Below are 22,140 nucleotides of genomic sequence, written 5' to 3' on the forward strand. Positions count from 1 at the left end.
ACTTCTGAAACAAAACTAAATGGGCACTGCCCTTGCTTAGATCAGAAGTGTCTTTAAGGGAAAAACAAGCAAACAAATTACAACAGCCCACAAGTACCGCTGCTTCCTTAACAACCGTGGGAAAATGAGATGGCATCTAACAGGAACACAGGCTTTCTCTGAACTCCCTTTCTTTTTTTTAGAACAGGACTCCCAAAGTTTCAGAAGTTAATTTTCCCCCAGAATGCCCAGTAATCAGTTGTCTTAGTTACAATACTGACAACAATGTATTAACTTTTTGTTTGGAAGCTTGATGTCTTACAGAAACCTGTAGAGTTAAGAACACCATTAGCATTCTGGCACAATAATGTGCTATCGTGAACACCCCAGGTATGTTTGGAGAGTTCAAAGTAACATTTGATTTATTTTTACATTGCAAGTTGTCCTTGTTTGGAAAGTTTGTACCTATACTTGTTGCACGGCCAATTGAGTGGTCCAACTGTAGACTAATTCTTGTAACACAGCAGGTAAGGCATCTGCTCATAGTATATGTGTACAGCATGAGTAAGCAGCAAGAAAACTGCTAGTTTGATACAACCACACGATGGTCTTTGGTTGTCCCCTCCTGGGATTGTCTACAGCAGTGATAACAATTGCAATGGAGAGTAGCAGTGAAATAAAGAAAAAGGAGGACTCTTTTGGGAAACCTTTGTGATGGACAATAATATACATCAACCTCAAAATCAAACCATAAAAAGAAAGTAATCTTTAAAGCAATTACGCATTATCACAAAACCATTAAGACAAGTGACAAACTAATAGTGCCATGTTGTTGGTGACTTTCTAGTTGCTCCCTCACTTGCAGACATGACATAATAGTAATTCCATCTTGTCAGTTATGTCCCTCTGCAGGGATCCAAGAACACTCAGTCCCTCCTGGATTTCTCAGCAGCATGCATATTCCCAAAGACAAGCATTATTTCTCTCTTTTTATTGCTACTTGTAACAATACCCATTTTTGCCACTTGACTATTTTTTTCTTAGGCAAGTTCAAATTTCACTAAAAAATTCCAACAGAGCTCGCTGTTCCAGAGGTCTGCCCTGCCGAGACGTCCCTCGGGTTGGTGAGCAACATCCTTCGTCATCGAAGAGTTGGGGGGGGGGGGGAAAGGAAGAAGTACTGAGGAGGCGCACATAAAGCCAACCCAGCAGCACGTACTACGTTCGAGCCATCTGTAGCTGGCGCAGCCCGACGAATGCACAGCCGCCTACGGCGCTCAGCTGGCACCGCGATCAGGCGGGACCCAGGAGGGACCGAAGCGGGACCGACCCTCCCCTCCCTGCCCCACCCCAGCACCTTGCGGGCAGGAAGCGGAAGAGCGGTTCTCTGGCCGTCAGGTGACCGGGATGCGGAAGTCCTTCACGGGGAAGCGCTGTTTCCGGGGCCGTTCCGGCTGGTTGAGCCGTGTGGGCCGTATTGAGCGCTGAAGTTGAGGTCGTGGCCCACTATGAGAGAGACTCTGAGGCCCCCAGGTAAGAGGCTGTCTGGGCGTAGATCGCGGGAAGCCGCGAGGCTGAGGGCCCGGACGGCGAGCGAGGCCTTCTCGCCCTGCTGCCCGCCCTCCGCTTCCCGCCGCGGCCGCTGCGTCTCTTTCTGTTGGCGAGGCGCTCCCTCGGGGGGCCGGGAGGCGGCTCGTGGCCTGCTCCGCTCTCGGTTCTTTTCTGGGCGACGATGAGCTGCGCGTTGGCCGTAGGTTGCGGCGGTGTCGCGGCTGTGTCTGTAACGCCTCCGCGTGGGCTCCCCGCGGCGTCCCTGCGGATACCGTAACGCTCCGAGGTGCTGCCTGGGCGGGTGTAGGGAACGAATGGGATTTCTTCGAAAGCTTTGCGGAGAGCTGAGGTTAGCGTGCTCTGGCTCTTCCCGAAATAACTTGGTTTTAAAGTAAATAACATGAGCCCTGTGTTTCAGTATTGCAGCGTGGAATTGAAGCGTTTTCTACGAACTACGCTGTAATTTATTTTTTTTAATTAGCAAGAATTAAAAAAAAAAAAAATGCACTTTCAGTTGTGTTTTGATAGCTTTGTCGTTTATGAGAATTTAAAACTTATAAAAGAAAGGCTGCTCCCACCCATGACTTTTTCTGGTGAATAACCATGCCATGTACTTGCTGATATCTGACAGCTTAGACAAGCAGGAATTATAGAGATTTCTCTTTAAATTGATGTCATATATTTCCTGGATGCTTATTTTTGCTTCTTCTATTTGTTTTGTTTTGGTGTTTGTTTGTTTTTTTTTTTTTTTTTGTAGGTGAGTGTGGAAAAATAGAATCTTAAATATGAGAATACTTTGAAAAGAACATGTGTGCCTGGATTTCTAAAAAAGATTTTAAAAAAATAAGCATTTCAAGTGTCTGAAGAACTGCCATAATGTTGTCAAGTGTTTTATTCAAAGTTGAATGAAGAATTAACTTGCAGACAGTTACATGTGCATGTTTTAGCCTAATTCTCACTTAATCCAACATGGTAATTGTCTCAGTAGAATGTTTATGGAAGGCAGCAGTTGTAGGAAAGGAGCTCTCTAAACTAATTTTCATATTGTAGCTGGGAATCTTGAGATAGTTGGTAAACATCTCTTCATTTGAATCATTGCTCCAATTGGTAAAGCAGTGACAGTTTATGAAGATGTGGATGTTGCTGTGCACAGGCAGTTTCAGTGCTCAGTTACAGAACTTTTAGTCCTTTGGCCGTTTTTTTTTTTTTGTTTGTTTGTTTGTTTGTTTTTTAGTCTTTACTGTCCATCCTGCTATCCAGCAGGGGGAAATTCACGTAAAGTATCAAGAAAGAGGGAAATGGTACCTTTTAAACTATTGAATATATTGCTTATATTGCTACCATTATTTACTGTTATAATTGGTTTTCTTAATAACAAGCTATTCTTCCCAGTCCGTTTCCTTCAGAGATCTACGTATGAGAATCATGTTGATGCCATACTTATAATTAAAAAAAAAAAAAAAAAAAAAAAAAAAAAAGGCATTTAAAAGTATAATCTTAACAGTTCTATAGAATTTGCTTACCTCAGTGTTTGAGAGGTTTCGGCATGTATTTCTGGAAGGTTCTGGTGTCTTTCTGATCCCATGCGCTCTCTTCCATGGTAATTGTATTCACCTTGATCTAAGTTAATGGTGAAATGTGTTTTCACCTGTGCTCTGTATGTTGTCATCCTTTTCTAGCTTTGGAACATCAAGGAGGGAACAGTGAGGCTCTGGGAGAGTGGAGGAAAGATGTTAACAATATGGGCTGAAAAACATCTGATCAGTCAGGAAGGGGTTATGTAATGATTGGCTATTGATTAAATATTGATTTACATAATCAGTCCTGTGTAGACAGTATTTTGTAAGCACACACTGCTGTTTTTCTTGCACTTAGTAGTCGTACCATTGTGCCAACATGCCAGCACTTGAATGCAGTGCATCTAATACATTTTTCTATAGTTGGTTCCATAATTATATACATTATACATTTATACGAAGTATATGCATTTATTATATACAGTGTATAATTATAAGTACTGAAGTTGCTGTACAGATTCTGTAGCAGAGTTTCATAATCATATCTTCTCAATTCTGTGTTTCCATGGAATCACTTCAATTTCAGAGTACTGCTTGTAATGTGTGTTCTATTTTTGTACCGTGTACATGTACTTTCAAATCCTGTACATGTGTGCTCTCTCTGCTTATTAGTTAGTATTCTTTCCTAGATGTGCAACTCTATCTGTTAAAACTTTCTCCCCTACTTACAAGAAGTATCTTTATGGGAAAAACTGCTTTCTACTTCATAGCTCTTTTGGAGTTCCGTTACGTTCAGTTTACACATCAAATTGAAAAATTGCATGAACGTAGTTTATTCAGATGTTATTGTTAGTCTTTCATTGTTACCCTTCAATTTCTGTTATTTCTGGTGATAACAATGTGCACATTCATATTAAACTTCAATAAAAAAATGTAGTGCAGACATTTTAAAGAATGTTGTTATTAAATAATTGTCAACCTTGTGATCGACATCAGAGTCATGGGAGTGTAAACATTAATAGTTAAATTACTAGCTAAGCTTCTAGTATACAATTATTGAATTATTACATATATACGAGGTGTATCTCTCTGTAGCTCCTGCTGTAGTGGTCAAGTCTCATTGAATAGAACAACCACAGCTAAATATGCTGGCATAGCAATTTGTGTCCTCAGTACAACTTTCAAGAAAGAGAAAGCTGAAATCATGGGGGGAGGAAATAGAAATATAGCGGTGAATAGGTTCCAGAAAGTGTTGGAGTGACTCCCATGTGAGTTTATGAGAAAACTGAAAGATTAATACTTCACTAAGTAGAATTTCTGATCTCTTGTTGTTTGCTTTCTTTCAGCACAACACTAAACTTGTAATGAAATGGAGTCTGGATCAAGCTCTTTCCGAGTGGAATTTCCAGATTTTTCTAGCACCATTTTGCAGAAGTTAAATCAGCAGCGCCAGCAAGGACAATTATGTGATGTCTCCATTGTAGTTCAGGGCCATCTCTTCAGAGCCCATAAGGCTGTTCTTGCAGCTAGTTCACCTTACTTCTGTGATCAGGTTCTCTTAAAAAATAGCAGGCGAATAGTCCTGCCTGATGTGATGAATCCAAGAGTATTTGAAAACATTCTTCTGTCTACCTACACAGGACGGCTGGTAATGCCTGCTCCAGAGATTGTTAGTTACTTGACAGCAGCAAGTTTCCTTCAGATGTGGCATGTAGTGGATAAATGCACTGAAGTGCTAGAGGGAAACCCAACAGTTCTTTGTCAGAAAATGAATCATGGCAGTGACCATCAGTCCCCAAGCAGCAGTAGTTACAATGGCCTTGCTGAAACCTTTGAACTTGGATCTGGAGGGCAGACAGAATTCCACAAAGTGCAGGAACTGAGGGATGGTGAAAATGAAGAAGAGAGTTCTAAAGATGAACTATCATGTCAACTGACAGAACATGAGTACCTCCCCAGTAATTCTTCAACAGAGCATGATAGACTTAGTACAGGAATGACAAGTCAGGATGGTGAAGAAGGAACTAGTGATAGCGCTGAGTATCAGTATACCAGACCTATATATAGCAAACCCAGCATCATGTCTCACAAGCGGTGGATCCATGTGAAACCAGAAAGATTTGAACAAGACTGTGAAGGTGTTGATAATCCTTATGATGAACATCAAGTTTCTGAATCCATGAATGCCATTCAGGCAGATCATTCAATCCAGTCTTCAGGTGTTGAAGACTTTCATATAGCTGACAAAAAGATGGAAGCAGAATTTGATGAACAAGCAGATGAAAGTAATTACGATGAACAAGTTGACTTCTATGGCTCTTCTATGGAAGAATTCTCTGCTGAAAGGGCAGATGGAAATTTAAGTGCTCACAGACAAGATCTTATGATAGCAACAGGCTATGGTGAAGGCATTGAAATGGCTGCAGGAATTAAAGAAGAAACATCCCTCACTGGATTCTCACATGCTGATAAGCTGTATCCTTGTCAGTGTGGTAAGAGCTTTACACACAAAAGTCAGAGAGATCGACATATGAGTATGCACCTTGGTCTTCGACCTTATGGGTGTGGTGTCTGTGGTAAGAAATTCAAAATGAAACACCATCTTGTTGGCCATATGAAAATTCATACAGGCATAAAACCATATGAATGTAACATCTGTGGGAAAAGATTTATGTGGCGGGACAGTTTTCATCGGCATGTGACGTCTTGTACCAAGTCATATCAAGCTTCCAAAGCTGAGCAGAGTACTACTGAGATGAACTGAGACATTAGAGCTTACATTTGTTCAGTACAGTAATGAAAATAAACTAATTATTCAAATAGTGTCTGGTACTTGCTATTGTGAAATTTAAATTCTCAAAAAACAAGTTTCAATGATTACGCTGGTGTGAGCAGACCAAATGTTTTATCTTCCACTATACTATTCCAGACGGTGGGTGTGCAGTGGAAATGGTTAATCTGAAAGGTGCTTGCAAAATGTGTTCCGTAAGGTCTTTGTGACATTAATTGCCATCACAACAGTATTTAGAAGCCCTGCTGTTTTCTGAGTCTTATAAATTGACAGTAAAACCTAGCTCTAAATTGATCAAAATTGTACAAGTATTTATGTGAAGCAGGAATTCAAGTAGCCTTACTGGGGAAGGGAAAAAATAATATCAAAGAGAACTAGGATAACTGTACTGGGCTATGTGGATTATCTGTTAATAAAATTTCTGTGATTCATGTTTAAGGGGAAAAAAAAGTAGAACTTCTCTTAGACCAGAGACTGTCTGTTAACATACTCAACATGCATAATTAAATAGCCTGCATTATTAAATATCCCTTATTGTATTGCTTAATGAAAGGCTGTGTTAAAGGTGGTTTGGCTTTCCTTTATCTCTTCTCCTTTTTTTTTTTTTTTTATTTTTATCTATCTCCAGTAAGACAAATGGTTGCTTAATTTTGTGCTGGTTTCTATTTAGAGAGTCTGTAAGGCACTTAAATATAGTTGAGCACTATGTGAACTTAAATCTGTATTAAATATAATTTAGTTTGTTCTTCCAGGGCCTGATGCTGTATGAGTCTTGGCTTGGCTTGATTTTGATTGTTACATAATGAGAGCTATTGAAGTGTGTATTATAAGTATATCATATTTAAAAAAAAAAAAAAAAAAAGTAATATTTGGATCTTACCCAAAATACTAAAAATCTAACTGTATATTCACTTTTTTTGTGACTTACTACAGTAGCAAGTACCAAACTCTGTAGTTTCATAAATTGAATTGGCATTTATTGGTACAAAATCTTGTTTGAGAACTTTTATTTAGTTTTAGAAACGTGTTTTAGGAAAATGATTTAGGCATTGATAATTCTTAATTCTTTACTCTTTGTAAGAAGTAAGAACTATGATACAGATTCTTGGTACTGAACTGCTGTGACTGGTTACATAATTTTAAGTAGCCAGATCTGTTTACCTCTTCAATTAAAGTTGCTTGTGGAAGCGGTGGGGGGAAGATGTAGAAAGTAAAGTATTTGGATCTAGTAATGGTGCTGCAGAACATGGTACCGTGCTCATGTCCAAGGTCTGGAATTTCACTGGGAAAGTGACACTTTTTCATTAGGGTGAGGATCTCATTCTCAGAGCTAGATGGAGAAATGTTTGTAGCTTTGAGAGATGCTGCCGGCTCTGTAGGTAGAGTGAGTGCATCACTTACAAAGGTGGCAACAGGATTTGAGGGTTGAAAGCATAGTGCATTCCTATGCAAAAGCAATAACCCTTCTCCGTACTTCTCTAAAATATAAGAAGAGCCTTTAGAGTATACCTAGGCTATAATAGAAAGAAGTGATATCCAAGCACAGTGTTTGTAACACAAGGAAAGAAACTAACAAGTATCAAAGGCCTTCTAAACCTGTCTGGCCGTGGTTAATGCATTAAATCTGGAATGTACGGGATAACATACTTAAACAGATGACTGTATGATGAAGCAAGAACATGCGAAGGTGATGCCAATTTGGATTCTTTTTTAAACTCCTAGTTACAACTTGTCTTGAGATGCAACCAAACTGTATCCTGAACATCAGTGTCTTGTACAAGCTGAGGTTTATTACTTCGTGGGTTGTAATTGCTGTCACTTCTTTTCTGGCTTTCTGCTTACAAACTTCTGTTTTTTAAGAGGCTCAAAATCTTCTAATGATTCAGATATTTTTTCACATAGAACTTCTTAAAACAGATACTCCCAAATATCATGAATCCATTGCTGGCAATGGGCATGAATAGTCAGCATCAAGGAGTTCCTATTCTTAGCACTTAATTGAACTCTCTAATATACCATGGTGGCCATATTTATAACCCTTGTATTCAAGGTAACTAAACAGGGATTTGCTCATTAACACTGTAACCTGCTTAACATATAGATGCACTTTGTATTTAAAAAGTAAAAAATAATTTTAAAAAATTATAATTATGTTTTTTAAACTTAGAAATGACATTCCCTTTATGGTTTCCACACTGCTAACACTGTCTTTTTTAATACTAAGAAAATTATGATGCTTGCCTGTTTACATAAGTATAGAGGAAAGGGTTCTTGCACTCACTGGCCGTGTTTCCATTCTTCAAGGCCTTACTCTGCATATGGGGTATCATTTCTGCAAGTACTGTCATCACATTTTTGAGCAAGCTATATTCATACTCATTTCAAGAATGATCTTGTATATTGCATTGGTTCTCAAACCCTTTCGAACTGTCACTTCAGTGTTGCATAAGAAGATGAAGGATGTCACTTCCCATTTAACCAATAAAAGGCTGGTCAGAAGCACCAGGCTGAGAACCATGGTCAAGCAAAAAATTATAACCATTAAATCCAGACCACCTTACAGAGCTGCCGGCAAAGCTGTTTCTTTTTACCAGCTTGGAATGACTTTTATATGGGATATTTTGAAGTTGAAAATTGCTCCAATTTGCAGTTAAATTACTTTAAAATAAAGCTTTAAAATGTACTAAGAGAGACACTTTAAATGTTTTTATAACAGGTCCAGTAGATCATATTATAGAACCATATCCTCCTTTAGTGATTCAGCATGAATAGTATCTTTTAAATATTTGCCTGTTAGTGTTTTACTCTGTAATATGACATCATCTGGAACTCTAGCAAATGTCGCTGCACTGACTTTTTTTATTATTTTTAAACACTTGACTTTCTGATGTTAGTTTACATGAAAGCAACTGATTGAAGGAAAATATTGATAAGATTGAGAGTCAATTGAGAGGGCTGAGTGTTTAAGTGAAGCTTGAGGTACTTCTGTAAAAATGTTACTTTTGTCTACCACAGGTAAAACAGTTGACTTGGAATGTTTTTACAGAGCTTAACTTACTGTGCTTCGACAGAATTCTAAACACTGATGAAGGTATTGAGAAAAAGAAAACATAAAATTAAACACTCTCCTTTCCTCAGGTTCACCTTAACTCTGATGCCTCTCTCCATCTTCCTCATCTAACTTCTGCTTATTTTCACTGAGTTCCTCTCAGTCACTTTGTTTCAACCTCTTGGTGAGGTGGAAGTTTGCATAGGTGATTGGGGTCATATATATCCTTGTTTTTTAGTGGGTGGCCCCTCCCGTGCCAGGCTTGTCAGTGTCACTACCCCCTTGGTGTGGTTTATCCACAGACTGTAGCTGCTCTAAGGGTGTGCTTGTTCTTACTTGGTTCACCCTGGGACTCAGTTATTTCAGAGCTGTACCTGCTCTAGCACAGCTTATCCATTGGTTGAAGCCCTGTGGAAATGTTTCTCTTCTGGCACTGTATGACCTTCTGAGGGTGTGTCCTCAGTATCTCCTTTGCACGTCTTCCCAGGAGCATCTCTAGTTTCTCCTCATGTTTCTAGCTTTGTTTCCTCAAGAGTATCTCCTCTTTTAATTCCTTGCACCTCTTACTAGCATCTACTGCTTGTTCTTAAATGTATTTCATCAGAAGTGCTGTGCTGGTTCAAAATTTGGCATGTAATGGGCTGTTTATATCAGTTTTAGTGCTAGCTAGAAACTGTTTTGACAGGTACAGGGCAGTTCATGACCATAGTTATGTGTGCCACCATTGCAGCCCACTGAAACCCAGCAATTGATGCCCAGGGCAGCTGTACACAGTAAAGAGAAATGCAGGTGCAGCTGCTCATGAGCTGTTAGTCACCTCTAGGGCAGTGAATTTGTTTGAGAGTTTTTTTGTTTGTTTGTTTTTTCCTGTCTGTGAGCAGGAGGAGAGTGGTCAGTCTGTATCCAAATGTATATTTGGTGAATTTCATTCGTCTCCCCATATGCTTCATTACTTTAATGATACAACCTTGAAAATTCTGTATATTTTTATATTGCTCACTTCTGCTGTTGACAGCAGTAAGGCAAATATCTTGTGAAAACTAGAATCATTGTACACACAGGAGGCTATCAAATTTTTCCATTACTGTGAAGCCATTCATTGTCCTGTCAGTGGAAGAATGTCTTCTGTTATGACAGCTGAGTTCATTTGTATTCCATTCCAGTACTAAGCTGTTAATTACCGCCTAATCTATGTAACCAGGATTCCCAAAAAATATCCAAAAAGCTTAGCGGGGTTAGGATGTCCTTTAGATTTGTATCTGACCCTTTTGAGGAGGTTAATATTCACATATTCACACACTCCTGTAGTAGATTTGTTACTGCTTTTCTTTTTTTTTTTTTTTTTTTAAGTGTTACCTTCAAAGTTGCATGCAGCAACTATCTTCATTTAATGGATGAGCAGGTAGACTCTAGAGGGTACTGTCCATTACATTTTTCATTTTTGGTTTTACCTTTTATTCATCTGAGATGTTTGTGTTTAAGAAACTTTGTCCTGTATCAAAAGCAGGGGAGGCTGATCAAAGGCTGATAACATTGAAGTCCCTATGCTGTTGAGTCTGAAAGAATGGAGTCACTTGTAATTTCAGCCCTTGAGCTGAAAGGTGAGGCGACCTTTCTCTGAATTCTGAGAGCCCACAGCAGTATATGGAGTGTTTTACTTTAACAGAATTCGAACATTTCTCAAAACAGACAAAATTTGCTTTTTTTTTTTTTTTTTTTTTTTTAAATATATTTAAATGTTTAATTGAATAGCTAGAATACTTCAGCTATAAGCTGACAGTGCCCTGGGGGAAGATGCTGGAAAACAAAATGGTACATTTTTAACGTGATTAAATTGTAAGTTCTGATTTTGCTTGAAGCCCGTGTCTGTCGATTGCTGCTTTGTTTTGTTTTGTTCTTCATGGGATTCCATATTTCTTCCAGAAATAAGTGCTTATGCAAGTCAAGTGAATCTTCCTTAATAAGCTACATGTTCTTATTCTAAACAAGTCATTTATAATCGTAAAACTGCATATCTCGATATTTTGTGAGATGTTACGCTTGTATTGCAGAGGTTGGATAGATTTGTCTATAAATATTGCTGTCTTAATTGTACAGCATGGTTTTAATTTAATGTTACTGTTCAATATTTTCTTCTTATAGAAGAGTCTCATGCCCCCTTTTTGTATAACATGTTTTAATAAATGTTATCTGTCAACTTTGTAATGTTTTCTTAAGCCTGAACAAAAGGAATGCATGTCTAGTACTAGTATTTAATATTTCACTTTTACCAAATTAAGTATTCAAACAATACTTTAAATCCAAAAGTTGTTCATATATAACTTTATTAAATATGTAAAGAAAAAGTTGTAGTGTGTTTTCTTGAAGTACTGAGCATGCCACCCTAGCCGAAGAAAACACTAAACAAGAAGCAGGTTTTTAAAACACAGGTAGCTGATAAATTTCTGGAATTGGTCCCAGTTTTATTTGCAGCTTAGATAAGCAGTTGGCACGTGAGTCTGAATTCATCAAACAGGCTTTCCTGTAGCTGTGTTGATATCGTTGGGTTGGTTTGTTTGGTCAGTTTTTGGGTGTTTTTGTTTATTTTACAGAAAAAGATATAAGAAGTACAGACTTATGAAAACTCCTCAGATGCTCACTTAACAGTAGGAGCAAGTGCACATTCAAAATGCCTACAGAAGTAGGTACAGATAAGGCATCTAATTTCTCTTGTCAAAGTACAAAAGAAATTTCATGCAGTGTAAATGTGTTAACAATTAGGCTTATGTTCCTCTGAGGATTCCTGTTCTGTTTAAGTTTAAACACTTAGCAAACAGTTTGTATTGTCCAGCCTGGACAATATTGGTTCATTCCTCCTGGAGCTGTCTTAGTTGATGCATCTTATTCATCAAGTCAGTGCTTGCTATCTAAACAATCAACTTACTTTCATTTAATGCATATTGAACTGATTTTTTATTATTTTTATTTGATCAGGATTTGCACACCACAGTCCTCCATATTTAGCAGTTTCAAACAGAATATGACATGAGGAAATTTAATTACCATTGCTGTTAGTTATACTTTTCATATACTCAAAAGAAAAAGCCCAGGCTATTTTGCCTGTTCAGTCATTTGATTTCCAGCAATAAGTGTCTTATTTAAGTTTGCTATTTATGCCCTGGTCAGCTTGCTCAAGCAACTTTGCCATGTTACTGTGGAGTACCTAATTTCTGAAGATCATCTTCCCTATGCTTTATAGGGAGAGAAAGACATACCTCCAGAAGATAAATTATGTCTGAGTTGCAGAAGGTGCTCATCACAGCAGTAGTTCTCCATCCAGTGTTACAGCAAGCTGTGAGTTTAGCAGTGAACTGTTGCCATGCGTATGCTACGAGCATGTGCTGGGGTGTGAGGGAAAAGGACAGTGTAGCAAATATGACCTTAATTCCCAATTTATGACGGTCAACAGAGGCGGCTGTTCACAGCTGGGGGCAGAGGAGGCCCCCCGACGTATCCCAAACGTCTGCTTGCTGCCTCTCCGTGCACTGGAAATGAATTTATCATCGACATCGTGCCTGGCAGCCAGAGTGGTTGTTTTTTGGGGGATTGGTTTGTTTTTTGTTTTCTAAAAAGCTCTCAAAATACATCGGATCATATCTTTCCAGAAATGTTTCTGGTGCGATGCTAAGCCGTTCATAGTAAACACGTTTTTGTTTTCTCTGTTCCAAATTCCTGGCCCCTGTTCATTTTTGAATGCGTGTTATGAAGCCCAAGACTGAGAGTTTTAGGACCGTACGCGCTTGTGTTACCCAGAGGCTTCGGCCCCGGCTTCGCTCCCTCCTATGGCAGTTCTTTGGCGGGGGGAGCTGCGCGCCTCCGCCGCTCGGCCAGCCGCGCTCTGCCCGCACTCGGTGGGGCGGGGCGGGCGCCCGGTGCCGGCGCGCGTCACCAGGAAGCGGAAGCGCCTCCAGCGGAATTATTTCCGGGTGCGAAGAGCTGTGGGAGCGGGCGGGAAGCGACGGTGGGAGCGGGCAGGAGAGGGGCCGGGGACCCGCCATGTGAGACACCCTGACAGCCCCAGGTGAGCGGCGGGCGGGCCGGGCCCCGGGGCTGCGGCGGTTCTCCCGTGGGGGCGGAGGCCGCTCTCGGGGCGGGGGGTTCCGGCCCCTGACAGGCCCCGGCAGGGGCGGTGGCCCCGCGGGACAGCCGCGCAAAGCTCCCGGTCGTGCCCCCGTGCGGCTGCCGCTGTCGCGAGCCCCGCGCTGGGCCGTGCGGGCGGTGGCTGTGCTGCCGCGGCCGACCCCGGCGCCGCCGAGCTCGCTCTCCTCTCAGCTGCATCTCACAGAAAGCTGTCGCCGCGTAACCTGAGTCTGTGACATACGTGGTTCCGATTTGCAATTAGAGAGGACGAATGCGAGAGCGTCTGGGCCTTTTCTTAGTCCGAACGGGGCACGGCATAACCGGCGCCCCATGCTCGGCTGGCTGCAGTGCTGCTGGACCGGCACCGGCTGTGGAGCTGCTGCCAGAATAACTTCTGCCTTTCGACTGCCGCTGCTCCGCTTGAGGAGTTGGAAGTTCTTGTTAGGACTCGGTCCGTGTAGTTAAGAGGGCCCTTCAGAAGCTCTGAGGTGCACAGTGTGCACGATTAGGTTCATTACAAAATAAAGTAGAGTTGAAGGTGAACCTGGAATAAATCTGAATTGTCCCATAAACACGGATATGGGAAATCCCAGACATGAGGAGGTGGGGGAGGAAAAGAAGTGATATTTACACACAATACTAGCCAGTTATTTCTGTAACAGTTAATGGTTTATCATTATAATAGATAAAAGCTCAGTCTCTGTGCATTTCATAAGGGCCTGGTTGTGCATATATTGTACATCTGATCATGCAGTCAGTTGTTTCTTTGATTTTAATAATAACTTCTCAGAATGTATCTCAGAGTTGTCAGACATTTAGGAAATAATAGGAAATGTTGGATTTAACTATTCAGGATTAATTAAACAGCATTCTGATGCTTCCGTATTAGGAACTTGGTGCATAGAAGTGTAGTTCTTAGTTTTGAGTTCTTACAGATTTGATGCATATTATCATAAATGTGCCTTTGTTTTACTTATGTGACAACACTTTTACTGATTTTTAGTTCTAGTTTACCTTCTGGTATTTTTTCCCTATTTTTAGGATTAGATATGAACTTGTAATTGCTCCTATCGTAATAGATTTCTGAAGCCAATGTTTAGAGACTGTTTGTGTTTAACTTTCCAATCATTGAGCGAACCTTTGTTCCTGCATCAGTAGTTGTTTCACGTTAAATACTGTAATCACTTCCACACAGGCAAGCAATTGTGAGGGGTCGATTTGAGAATAAGGGAGGAGAGTGGCCCTCAGACCAGCAGTCTCATAACTGCTGTCTTTGGGTATTTGCTCAAATAAGAGGTTTTCTGTTGTTGATGTTGTTGTTCAGTTTGTTTTTATGGAAGATCTTAAATAGGCAATTCTAATAATTGCCTTGGTGCTCCCTACTGAGAGCTGAGAATAGTGTTGTAGTGTTTATAGCATTAGCATTTGTATATGTACATGTATACAACCGAAGTGGTTAATATTAATGGTGAATATGTTTAATATTAAAGTTACCCACCCCTTCGAGTGTATTCTAAGGATGACCAATATGATGTTGTCTATGTTCTGTACGTACACTTGTTGCTATGTCTGTAAGTATACTAATCCTGCTGTAGTCAGGTGAAAAATAAATAATTTTCAATTCCTGTTGAATAAATGTCGAAATTTGTTAAGAATTTTCTACAAAAATAGAAGGGTTAATGTATTGCTCATCCACGAAAATGATAGGATTGTATTCTGTGATGCTTTAGGATAGCAGAGCATGAGTTTTCCTTTGTTTTCTACTAAGGATGTTTTGTACTTTGAGGAAGGTGTTGCATATCTATCCACAGAAAGTGAATAATGATACTCGTTTTCACTGCAGTATTTTGATGCCTGACCAGGAAAAGTATTGAAGAACTAGATTTGCTAGTAGCTGCACTTCAGCTTGTAGTGGCTAGCTTTAGTTTCTGAGGAAATACGGGTTATCCTGCATTTTTTGAGGTAATGTCATGAAATTTTAAATTTGCGAAGCAGTCTTCACTATTGTAACAAATAGTTTGGACTAAAATATACATTCAGCGAAGCACTCATTTTCAGAGCTCTTTTGAGATTAATAGTAAAGTATGTGTACCTTTTACTGCAGTCTTTTTAATACAGATAATTCTCTACAGTTCACTAATTCAAGTTTTGACAAAAGTGATAATATTTCTTTGTCCTCCAGTGGGTACTTCTAGCTTAGTTCAGAACTTCCCAAAACTTGAGATGTTTTGTGACTTAAATGTACAGGTTGATTTGTGAATGGTCAAGACTGGGAGGAAAGAGAATTTAAAATCCTTTAAAAAATAATTATTATTATTATTTTTAAAGAGAACTGATTACTTTCATAGCCCTTTATTTTTGTGAGACTGTAGCAGAAATGCTAAGTCATGGCCTGAAGCAGGGATTGAGCACCAGGTGAGAAGGCAGGGCCAACCCAGGGGAGCTGGGGTGTGTGCAGCATACCTGAGAGACCAGAAGGGGTGGAGCCAAGATCCACCCCTGCCCAGACCTTATTTAAGGACTGGCAGGGGAGGCAAAGAGTATCTCTGTGATCACAGCTGATAGGGATAGCTGATTCATGGATTAAAAATACTTTTGAATAATAATGTGCTTTTGCAATAATGTCTTAAGCTCTCACAGGCGGTGTAGTAAGTACTGAATACTACAAAATTTAAGGAAGGATAATCTGAATTGTTCACCACTCAGTGAGAAGAGCAGAATGTATATTAGAGTATGAATGATGTTAAATAGGTGCAGACTTAGAAGCAGAAATTAATACCTTACTGGCAAATAATGTAGTAGTTTACAGGATATTTTCCTGGTGTTACTGTGTGATATCAGAAAAATGAAATATCAATCGTGTTTTATCATTATCTATTCTCGTTGGCTTTTTTTTAAGTGTAATTAGAGTTTCTGTAGAACACAGTTTTCAAAGTAAGTTGTATTTTTGAAATCTAATGAGAAATGTTGTATGTATATTATTCTCATGTTCACAGATTACTTCAATGAACACTTAAGACGTAGGGCACCTATCCACTGTTAGCAATTCATACTATGAAATATGTTCACTGTATAAAACTCCAATGAATAAAAATAATGCACATGCAGTGAGATTTATATTCTTTTTTGCCTGACTGGATGACCTCTCAGAAATAAGCAGGGAACTCAACATAGCGATGCTGAAACTTAGTCAACTCAGTGTGCAATTCTGTTCTGTGTTTCAAAAATGTGAAAGCCTTCACATAATTTGTTGTAAACGTGTCTGTGAAAATGTTAAGCAGTTTGTTCCATTCATGTAGGTTAACAAAAGATGTACGCATAGACAGGTGCCGAGTTTGACTGATTTTTTTACAGCATTTTATCTAGTGTTAAACTGCCCAACAGTCAGAGATGGAAACTGTCCAGACTGGTGTCTGTCATGACTGTATTTTAATGTTTTTCTCAACCAAACTCTTCTCAGTTTTACCAAATAAGAGTCCTTATGGAAGTATGAGGTATGGAGGAATGCCACTGGCTAAATATGGCAAACAATTTCTGCACATTCTGCAAGAATAATGAGTAACTTCTGATAGAATTAGGGTGAAGCTTGACCAGGTTCTTGAGATGAAGGATCTGCGAAGATGCAGAATTACAAGAGACTGGTCTTAGGGTTTATACATAGTGCACAATCCAGGTTACACCTGTACCCGCATCACTTTAGGTCAACAAAGGCCCTTCAGTTTAGCTAAGAAATGTTCAGTCAGGAACATTGCATTTGTTTATAGTATGTAAGCTCCACAAAAATAGTGACCAATGTTTGGTTAGTAAGTAAGCCTGATGCCTTGCCAAATGGGAGGTTTTGACTGGTGTGCATCCTAACTCCTAAGAATTCAATCTTCCCCATGGCATGGACAAGCTAGAGACTTAAATGATGGTTCTCTGTACATTGTGGAGGGATATTTACCTAGGTTTATCTTCCTGTTTAACCATCCACTTGTGTTTTATGTTTGTTTTCATGTTTCTTTTCTGGTCTGTCTAGCTTAGTCTCAAGCACAGAATCTGTGAAAGTGATTCAGTGACTGAAGGAATTGTCCCTCCAAAGCTGTCTTTGCATGGATGGCTGTGATCAGATGCCTTCCGAAAACCTAATCCTTATTTCTGTCAAATGCAAAATTGTATAAAACGTCCTTTGTCCTGGTTTTAAATATCAGTTACTAAAACTCCAATGAACTACAGCTTACTGGTTTTCTCAGTAATGCTCATCAGGTCAGGAAGGTGGCTATCTTGTTTATCTTCTATTTGTAGAGACAGCGAACCTTTGTCTTAGTGACAGGTGATACAGCTCCAGTTCTTACTTGTAAGTTTTTTATAATATTTCTATTGATTTTTGTTTTTCAAGTTGGTGAATTTTCATGATTTGATTTAATTTGTTCATGTGCCTTATTATGGCATGTAACATAGGACATAAATAGGAAAAAAAAAATCTCTTAGTATGTTGTGACACTTTGGGGATGCTTCCTGCATCAGGAGTCAATGAGTGACATTGAGATCTGTTTGTACAATTGGAAGAGCAGATACAGTGGCAATATTGTGTGTTTACACTACTGTGTTAGTAAGAATAACAGTGAAAGTCTGAAGATTCTTGGGTACTTAATTACGGGTGTATAATGTAAAGTGATGCCTGCTACATACACTCTCAAGGGAAAAATGTTTATTAATTCTTTTACAGTATCATAGAGTGCCTTTCTTTAGATTGTTTTCTGAAATTTATACATTTATTTAAAACCTCTTAGAACACTCTTTGCTGTTGGATCAAGAAAATGAATACTAATAGAATCAAATATATGTTAGACTTTAAATGGTAAATTGTCCTAGCTAGGAAGTGATTACTGTGTTAGAAAAGCTTCAGAGCCTTGAAGGAGAAAGAAATGAAAATCACAAAAAGAAGCTTAAAAAATTGAATGTTCACTGGTGATTCCCACGCTTTTCCTTCAAATAGTTCTTTGCCTATTAAACTCATTCGTTATCAGGAAACCTGACACAGTGAGTAAACAGTTTAGAATTGAGTCCACACTTAAGTGTTTCCTTCAGTTAGGATTTCTTTGTTTGGGATGTAAATATTGAATGATGGATTTACTTAATAATTATTGAGATTATTTTTTTAAGGAGGTGGGTGGTTTTTGTAGACAGAAATGCAATTGATGACAAATTTATTTTGGAGATGAATATGCTACATATCTGGACCCAAGGAATACAGTTTTTAAAAGTATCTGTGGGTACGTGTGTATTGAAACAAATGTACTTCTGTTACTTTTCCTTAGTAGATTTTCAAAACTGCGTGAAATACCTTCCAAAATTAATTCCTGGAAAATTTAGATGTACAGTTCCCTGCAAGTGGCAGTGTAGTCACCTGCTTCAAGACAGTGAATACTGTGATCTTTTTGACCCGCCTTGTGACTTTAATATTTTTCTGAGAGTGTGGGACAATTATTCTGTAGTCTTTACCAGGGAGCAAAATTATAAAGTTCCTTTTAGCTTTGATATAGACTGTTCAATGGACCCTGTCGTGTTATAAACAGTTATAAACATAGGGATAATGTGAGTGAGAGCATTGCAAGAAATAGGTAGATTGAGACTCTTCTCATATTACATCAAGTTTTTATACTGACAGTTTTGTAGTAACACACCTTGAACCGATCAAAGCGGTAATTTAACTTCAGCATGCAGAAGTGTTTATTTTTGGAATGGAAAACTCTGTATTCATTCTCAGTTGTAAATGTTCTTGTTTTTCTTTCAGATTCCACTTTACATCAGTAGAAATGGACAGCAGCAGTTTCATTCAGTTTGATGTGCCTGAGTACAGCAACACTGTTCTGAGCCAGTTAAATGAACTCCGCTTGCAAGGAAAGCTGTGTGACATAATTGTGCATATTCAGGGTCAGCCATTTCGAGCCCATAAAGCTGTCTTAGCAGCCAGCTCGCCATATTTCCGTGACCATTCAGCGCTAAGCACCATGAGTGGCTTATCAATATCGGTTATTAAAAATCCCAATGTTTTTGAACAGTTGCTTTCATTCTGTTACACTGGAAGGATGTCCTTACAACTGAAGGATGTTGTTAGTTTTCTAACTGCAGCTAGCTTTCTACAGATGCAATGTGTCATTGATAAATGCACGCAGATACTGGAGAGTATTCATTCAAAGATCAGTGTTGGTGATGTTGACTCTGTTACTGTTGGTGCTGAAGAAAATTCAGAAAATCGCAATGGAGTTAAAGACAGCAGCTACTTTGCCAACCCTATTGAGATATCTCCCCCCTATTGCTCTCAGATACGACAGTCAACAGCAAGCAGTGATCTTAGGATGGAAACTACTCCAGGCAAAACTCTACGTAGTCGACTCCAAGAAGAAGGGCATTCAGATCGAGGAAGCAGTGGGAGTATCTCTGAATACGAGGTTCAAATTGAGGGTGATCATGAGCAAGGAGACTTGATAGTAAGAGAAAGTCAGATTGCAGAGGTGAAAGTTAAAATGGAAAAGTCTGACAGGCCAAGTTGTTCTGATAGCTCTTCCCTTGGTGATGATGGATATCATACTGAAATGGTGGATGGAGAGCAAGTAGTAGCAGTAAATGTTGGCTCCTATGGGTCTGTTCTACAACATGTTTATTCGTTTACCCATACCTCATCACAGGCTACTGGTGTGTCTGAAACTTTTGGAAACCTTAGCAATTCAAGTCCTTCAAGGTCAATGCTGAGCTGTTTCAGAGGGGGTCGGGCACGCCAAAAACGGATATCCAGTGGTCATTTACATAGTGATGTTCAAGGCTTGGTGCAAGGGACTGATGGTGATTCCATGGTGAGTAATACAGGATATGAAAATAGTCCACAGGAAAGAAATGCAAGAGGTCACTGGTATCCATACAGCGAGAGGCTGATTTGTATCTACTGCGGAAAGTCTTTCAACCAGAAAGGGAGCCTTGATCGACACATGCGGTTGCACATGGGAATAACTCCTTTTGTGTGCAAATTCTGTGGGAAGAAATACACCCGCAAGGACCAACTTGAGTATCATATTCGCGGTCACACAGATGATAAGCCCTTTCGCTGTGAGATCTGTGGCAAATGTTTTCCTTTCCAGGGTACACTAAACCAGCATTTGCGAAAAAATCACCCTGGGGTAACAGAAGTAAGAAACAGAGTGGAGTCTCCAGACAGAACAGAAGCATTTGTGGAACAGAAAGTAGATAATGATGGTTCAGCTTCTGAAGCCATGGATTCTAGTATGGAAATTCATGCAATGTCTAACACATCTGATTAAAATATTACACAATAAGTGCAACGTAAACAAGCACATTAATAATGTATTTTTAAAAGCTTTTATTCTTTTGGTAGTCTTCATTACAAGTATAAGAGCCTTTTAATTTTCCTGACCTTCTGGAACTTGTTTTGAAATCGTTTCTGGAAAAGGCTACATAAATATTCTTTGTTTCTGTAGGAGGCTGGGTTGGTGGATTTTGTTTGTGGTTTGTTTTTTTTCACTTTTGAAAATGCTTAAAATATAAAAGACTGTGCTAGGGAACAGATGGGAAGAGTCTGATAAAGTGTCCCTACTGGTTGATCTGGTAAGACACAAATTCCGGTGGAGAGAGATAGTAGAATGAGATTTGCATCTCTGCTGGATACACAAAGAAGCTGTAGGTTTTTTTAATTTAATTTTATTATTACTTTATTTTCTAAATCCTACTGCTGATAATGAGGGTTACGTAGCAGTGGGGAAAGCGAATATTACACATTTGATTCCCTCATGTGTACCAATGAATTGGGTTTTTTCTTCCTAACTGTTTTTGATAGTCTGTTTATATATATAAATTTGCTTTATATATATAAAATGCTTTCACTTTTCCTATTCAGGTTGAAGTGAATGTAAAAATATGTGAAGGTTTATACCATGTACCATTCTTTCAACTGCTAGATCTCCTCTGTCTAGGGTTTAGGACTTCAGACTATGGGAGGATCTTTTTGGTTTTAGAAGAATGTTTGGTTTTCCTTTTATTACTTCATGTGCAAATGAGAGCAAAGTGTACTACCTTGTTTTAATGGCTTTGCTCTGTAACATTTGTAAACCAAATGCCATAAATCTATTAAATTATGGTTAAATTGTTAAGGGGTTTTGTTAGTTGTCTAGAACATAAACTGGGCAACCTGTGGTGCTGACCTTTTTATATATATAGAGATAGATATATATCTATATATATATATATATATATATTTAAAAAAAAAGAAAAAAAAAAGAAAAAGAAAAAAAGAAAACTAATAGCAAACCCAAAAGTAGCATTGTGGTTTTTACTGGCCTCAGAATCTACCTTCATTTCGTACTGTAGAAGCATACCAGGTAAATAAATTTAACTTCATTGCTCTTTGTGGTTGGTTAATACTAACCTGAGAGATATTTTGTAGTTCAAACTATAGTATTTCCAAGCAGTATTTAATAGGTCTCTTCACAGAGAACTGTTTTCAGGTGCACAGTGACTTCCTACTTACAGCTCCAAGTGACATGTCAGCACTTGGAATTTGTACTTTTTTGTATTAAACTTAAAAAAAAAAAACAAATACACTATGGGAACTTCAAGCAATATGTCTGTTATTTCACATGCAAGTATTACAGAGTTGCTGTGGCTTCCCTCATATCTTCAGTGGTTGTTTGCTGCGTAAATGAATTACCAACAACTTTTAAAATACTCTTTGTTTCAACAAATGTTTTTGTTGCATTGTTTTTTTTTTAATATGGTGCTAACTTCATCATTTAGGTCAGTATGATATATTAAAATGTGAATTGTAATGGTAACAATTAAGGAAAATTAAAAAAATAAAATAAAAATCACACAGTAGTGCTTAAGAGACCTCAAAAGCATGAGCTGGCAAACACTACTATGTAGATTCTACCTGATAAGCAAATTGAAATGAATCACATACTTCTTTAAAATACGTTTTGTATGTTTGGGCCTTATTGTTTAGCAAATAATGAAAAGATATCTGTGAACTACGTCTATCTGTTGTCTAAGTCCTGAAATTTAGAAAATAAAGGCTCACTCATAAGTTCAAGGAAAGCAAAGAGGTAGGTTTGCTATCTTGTAATGCTTTTTGGGCTTCTCTG

General features: G+C 38.8%; 2 protein-coding genes across 2 annotated transcripts; both read left to right on the forward strand.

Annotated features, from left to right (window-relative positions):
* Positions 1-1,127: 1,127 nt before the first annotated feature.
* On the forward strand, positions 1,128-11,109 carry ZBTB43 (zinc finger and BTB domain containing 43). The gene is made up of 2 exons (XM_072352938.1): positions 1,128-1,512; positions 4,394-11,109. The coding sequence occupies exon 2, from the start codon at positions 4,417-4,419 to the stop codon at positions 5,809-5,811; it is 1,395 nt and encodes a 464-aa protein (XP_072209039.1). The 5' UTR covers positions 1,128-1,512; positions 4,394-4,416; the 3' UTR covers positions 5,812-11,109.
* Positions 11,110-12,856: 1,747 nt separating this feature from the next.
* ZBTB34 (zinc finger and BTB domain containing 34) lies at positions 12,857-21,295 on the forward strand. Its single transcript, XM_072353094.1, has 2 exons — positions 12,857-12,947; positions 18,783-21,295. The coding sequence occupies exon 2, from the start codon at positions 18,805-18,807 to the stop codon at positions 20,302-20,304; it is 1,500 nt and encodes a 499-aa protein (XP_072209195.1). The 5' UTR covers positions 12,857-12,947; positions 18,783-18,804; the 3' UTR covers positions 20,305-21,295.
* Positions 21,296-22,140: the final 845 nt, after the last annotated feature.

This window comes from Excalfactoria chinensis, chromosome 18, assembly GCF_039878825.1.
Source record: "Excalfactoria chinensis isolate bCotChi1 chromosome 18, bCotChi1.hap2, whole genome shotgun sequence".
NCBI classification, from domain to species: Eukaryota; Metazoa; Chordata; class Aves; order Galliformes; family Phasianidae; genus Excalfactoria; species Excalfactoria chinensis.

Bases quoted from the DNA above. Each gene is read 5' to 3' on its own strand.
- ZBTB43 (XM_072352938.1), top strand. From the start codon at position 4,417: ATGGAGTCTGGATCAAGCTCTTTCCGAGTGGAATTTCCAGATTTTTCT.
- ZBTB34 (XM_072353094.1), top strand. From the start codon at position 18,805: ATGGACAGCAGCAGTTTCATTCAGTTTGATGTGCCTGAGTACAGCAAC.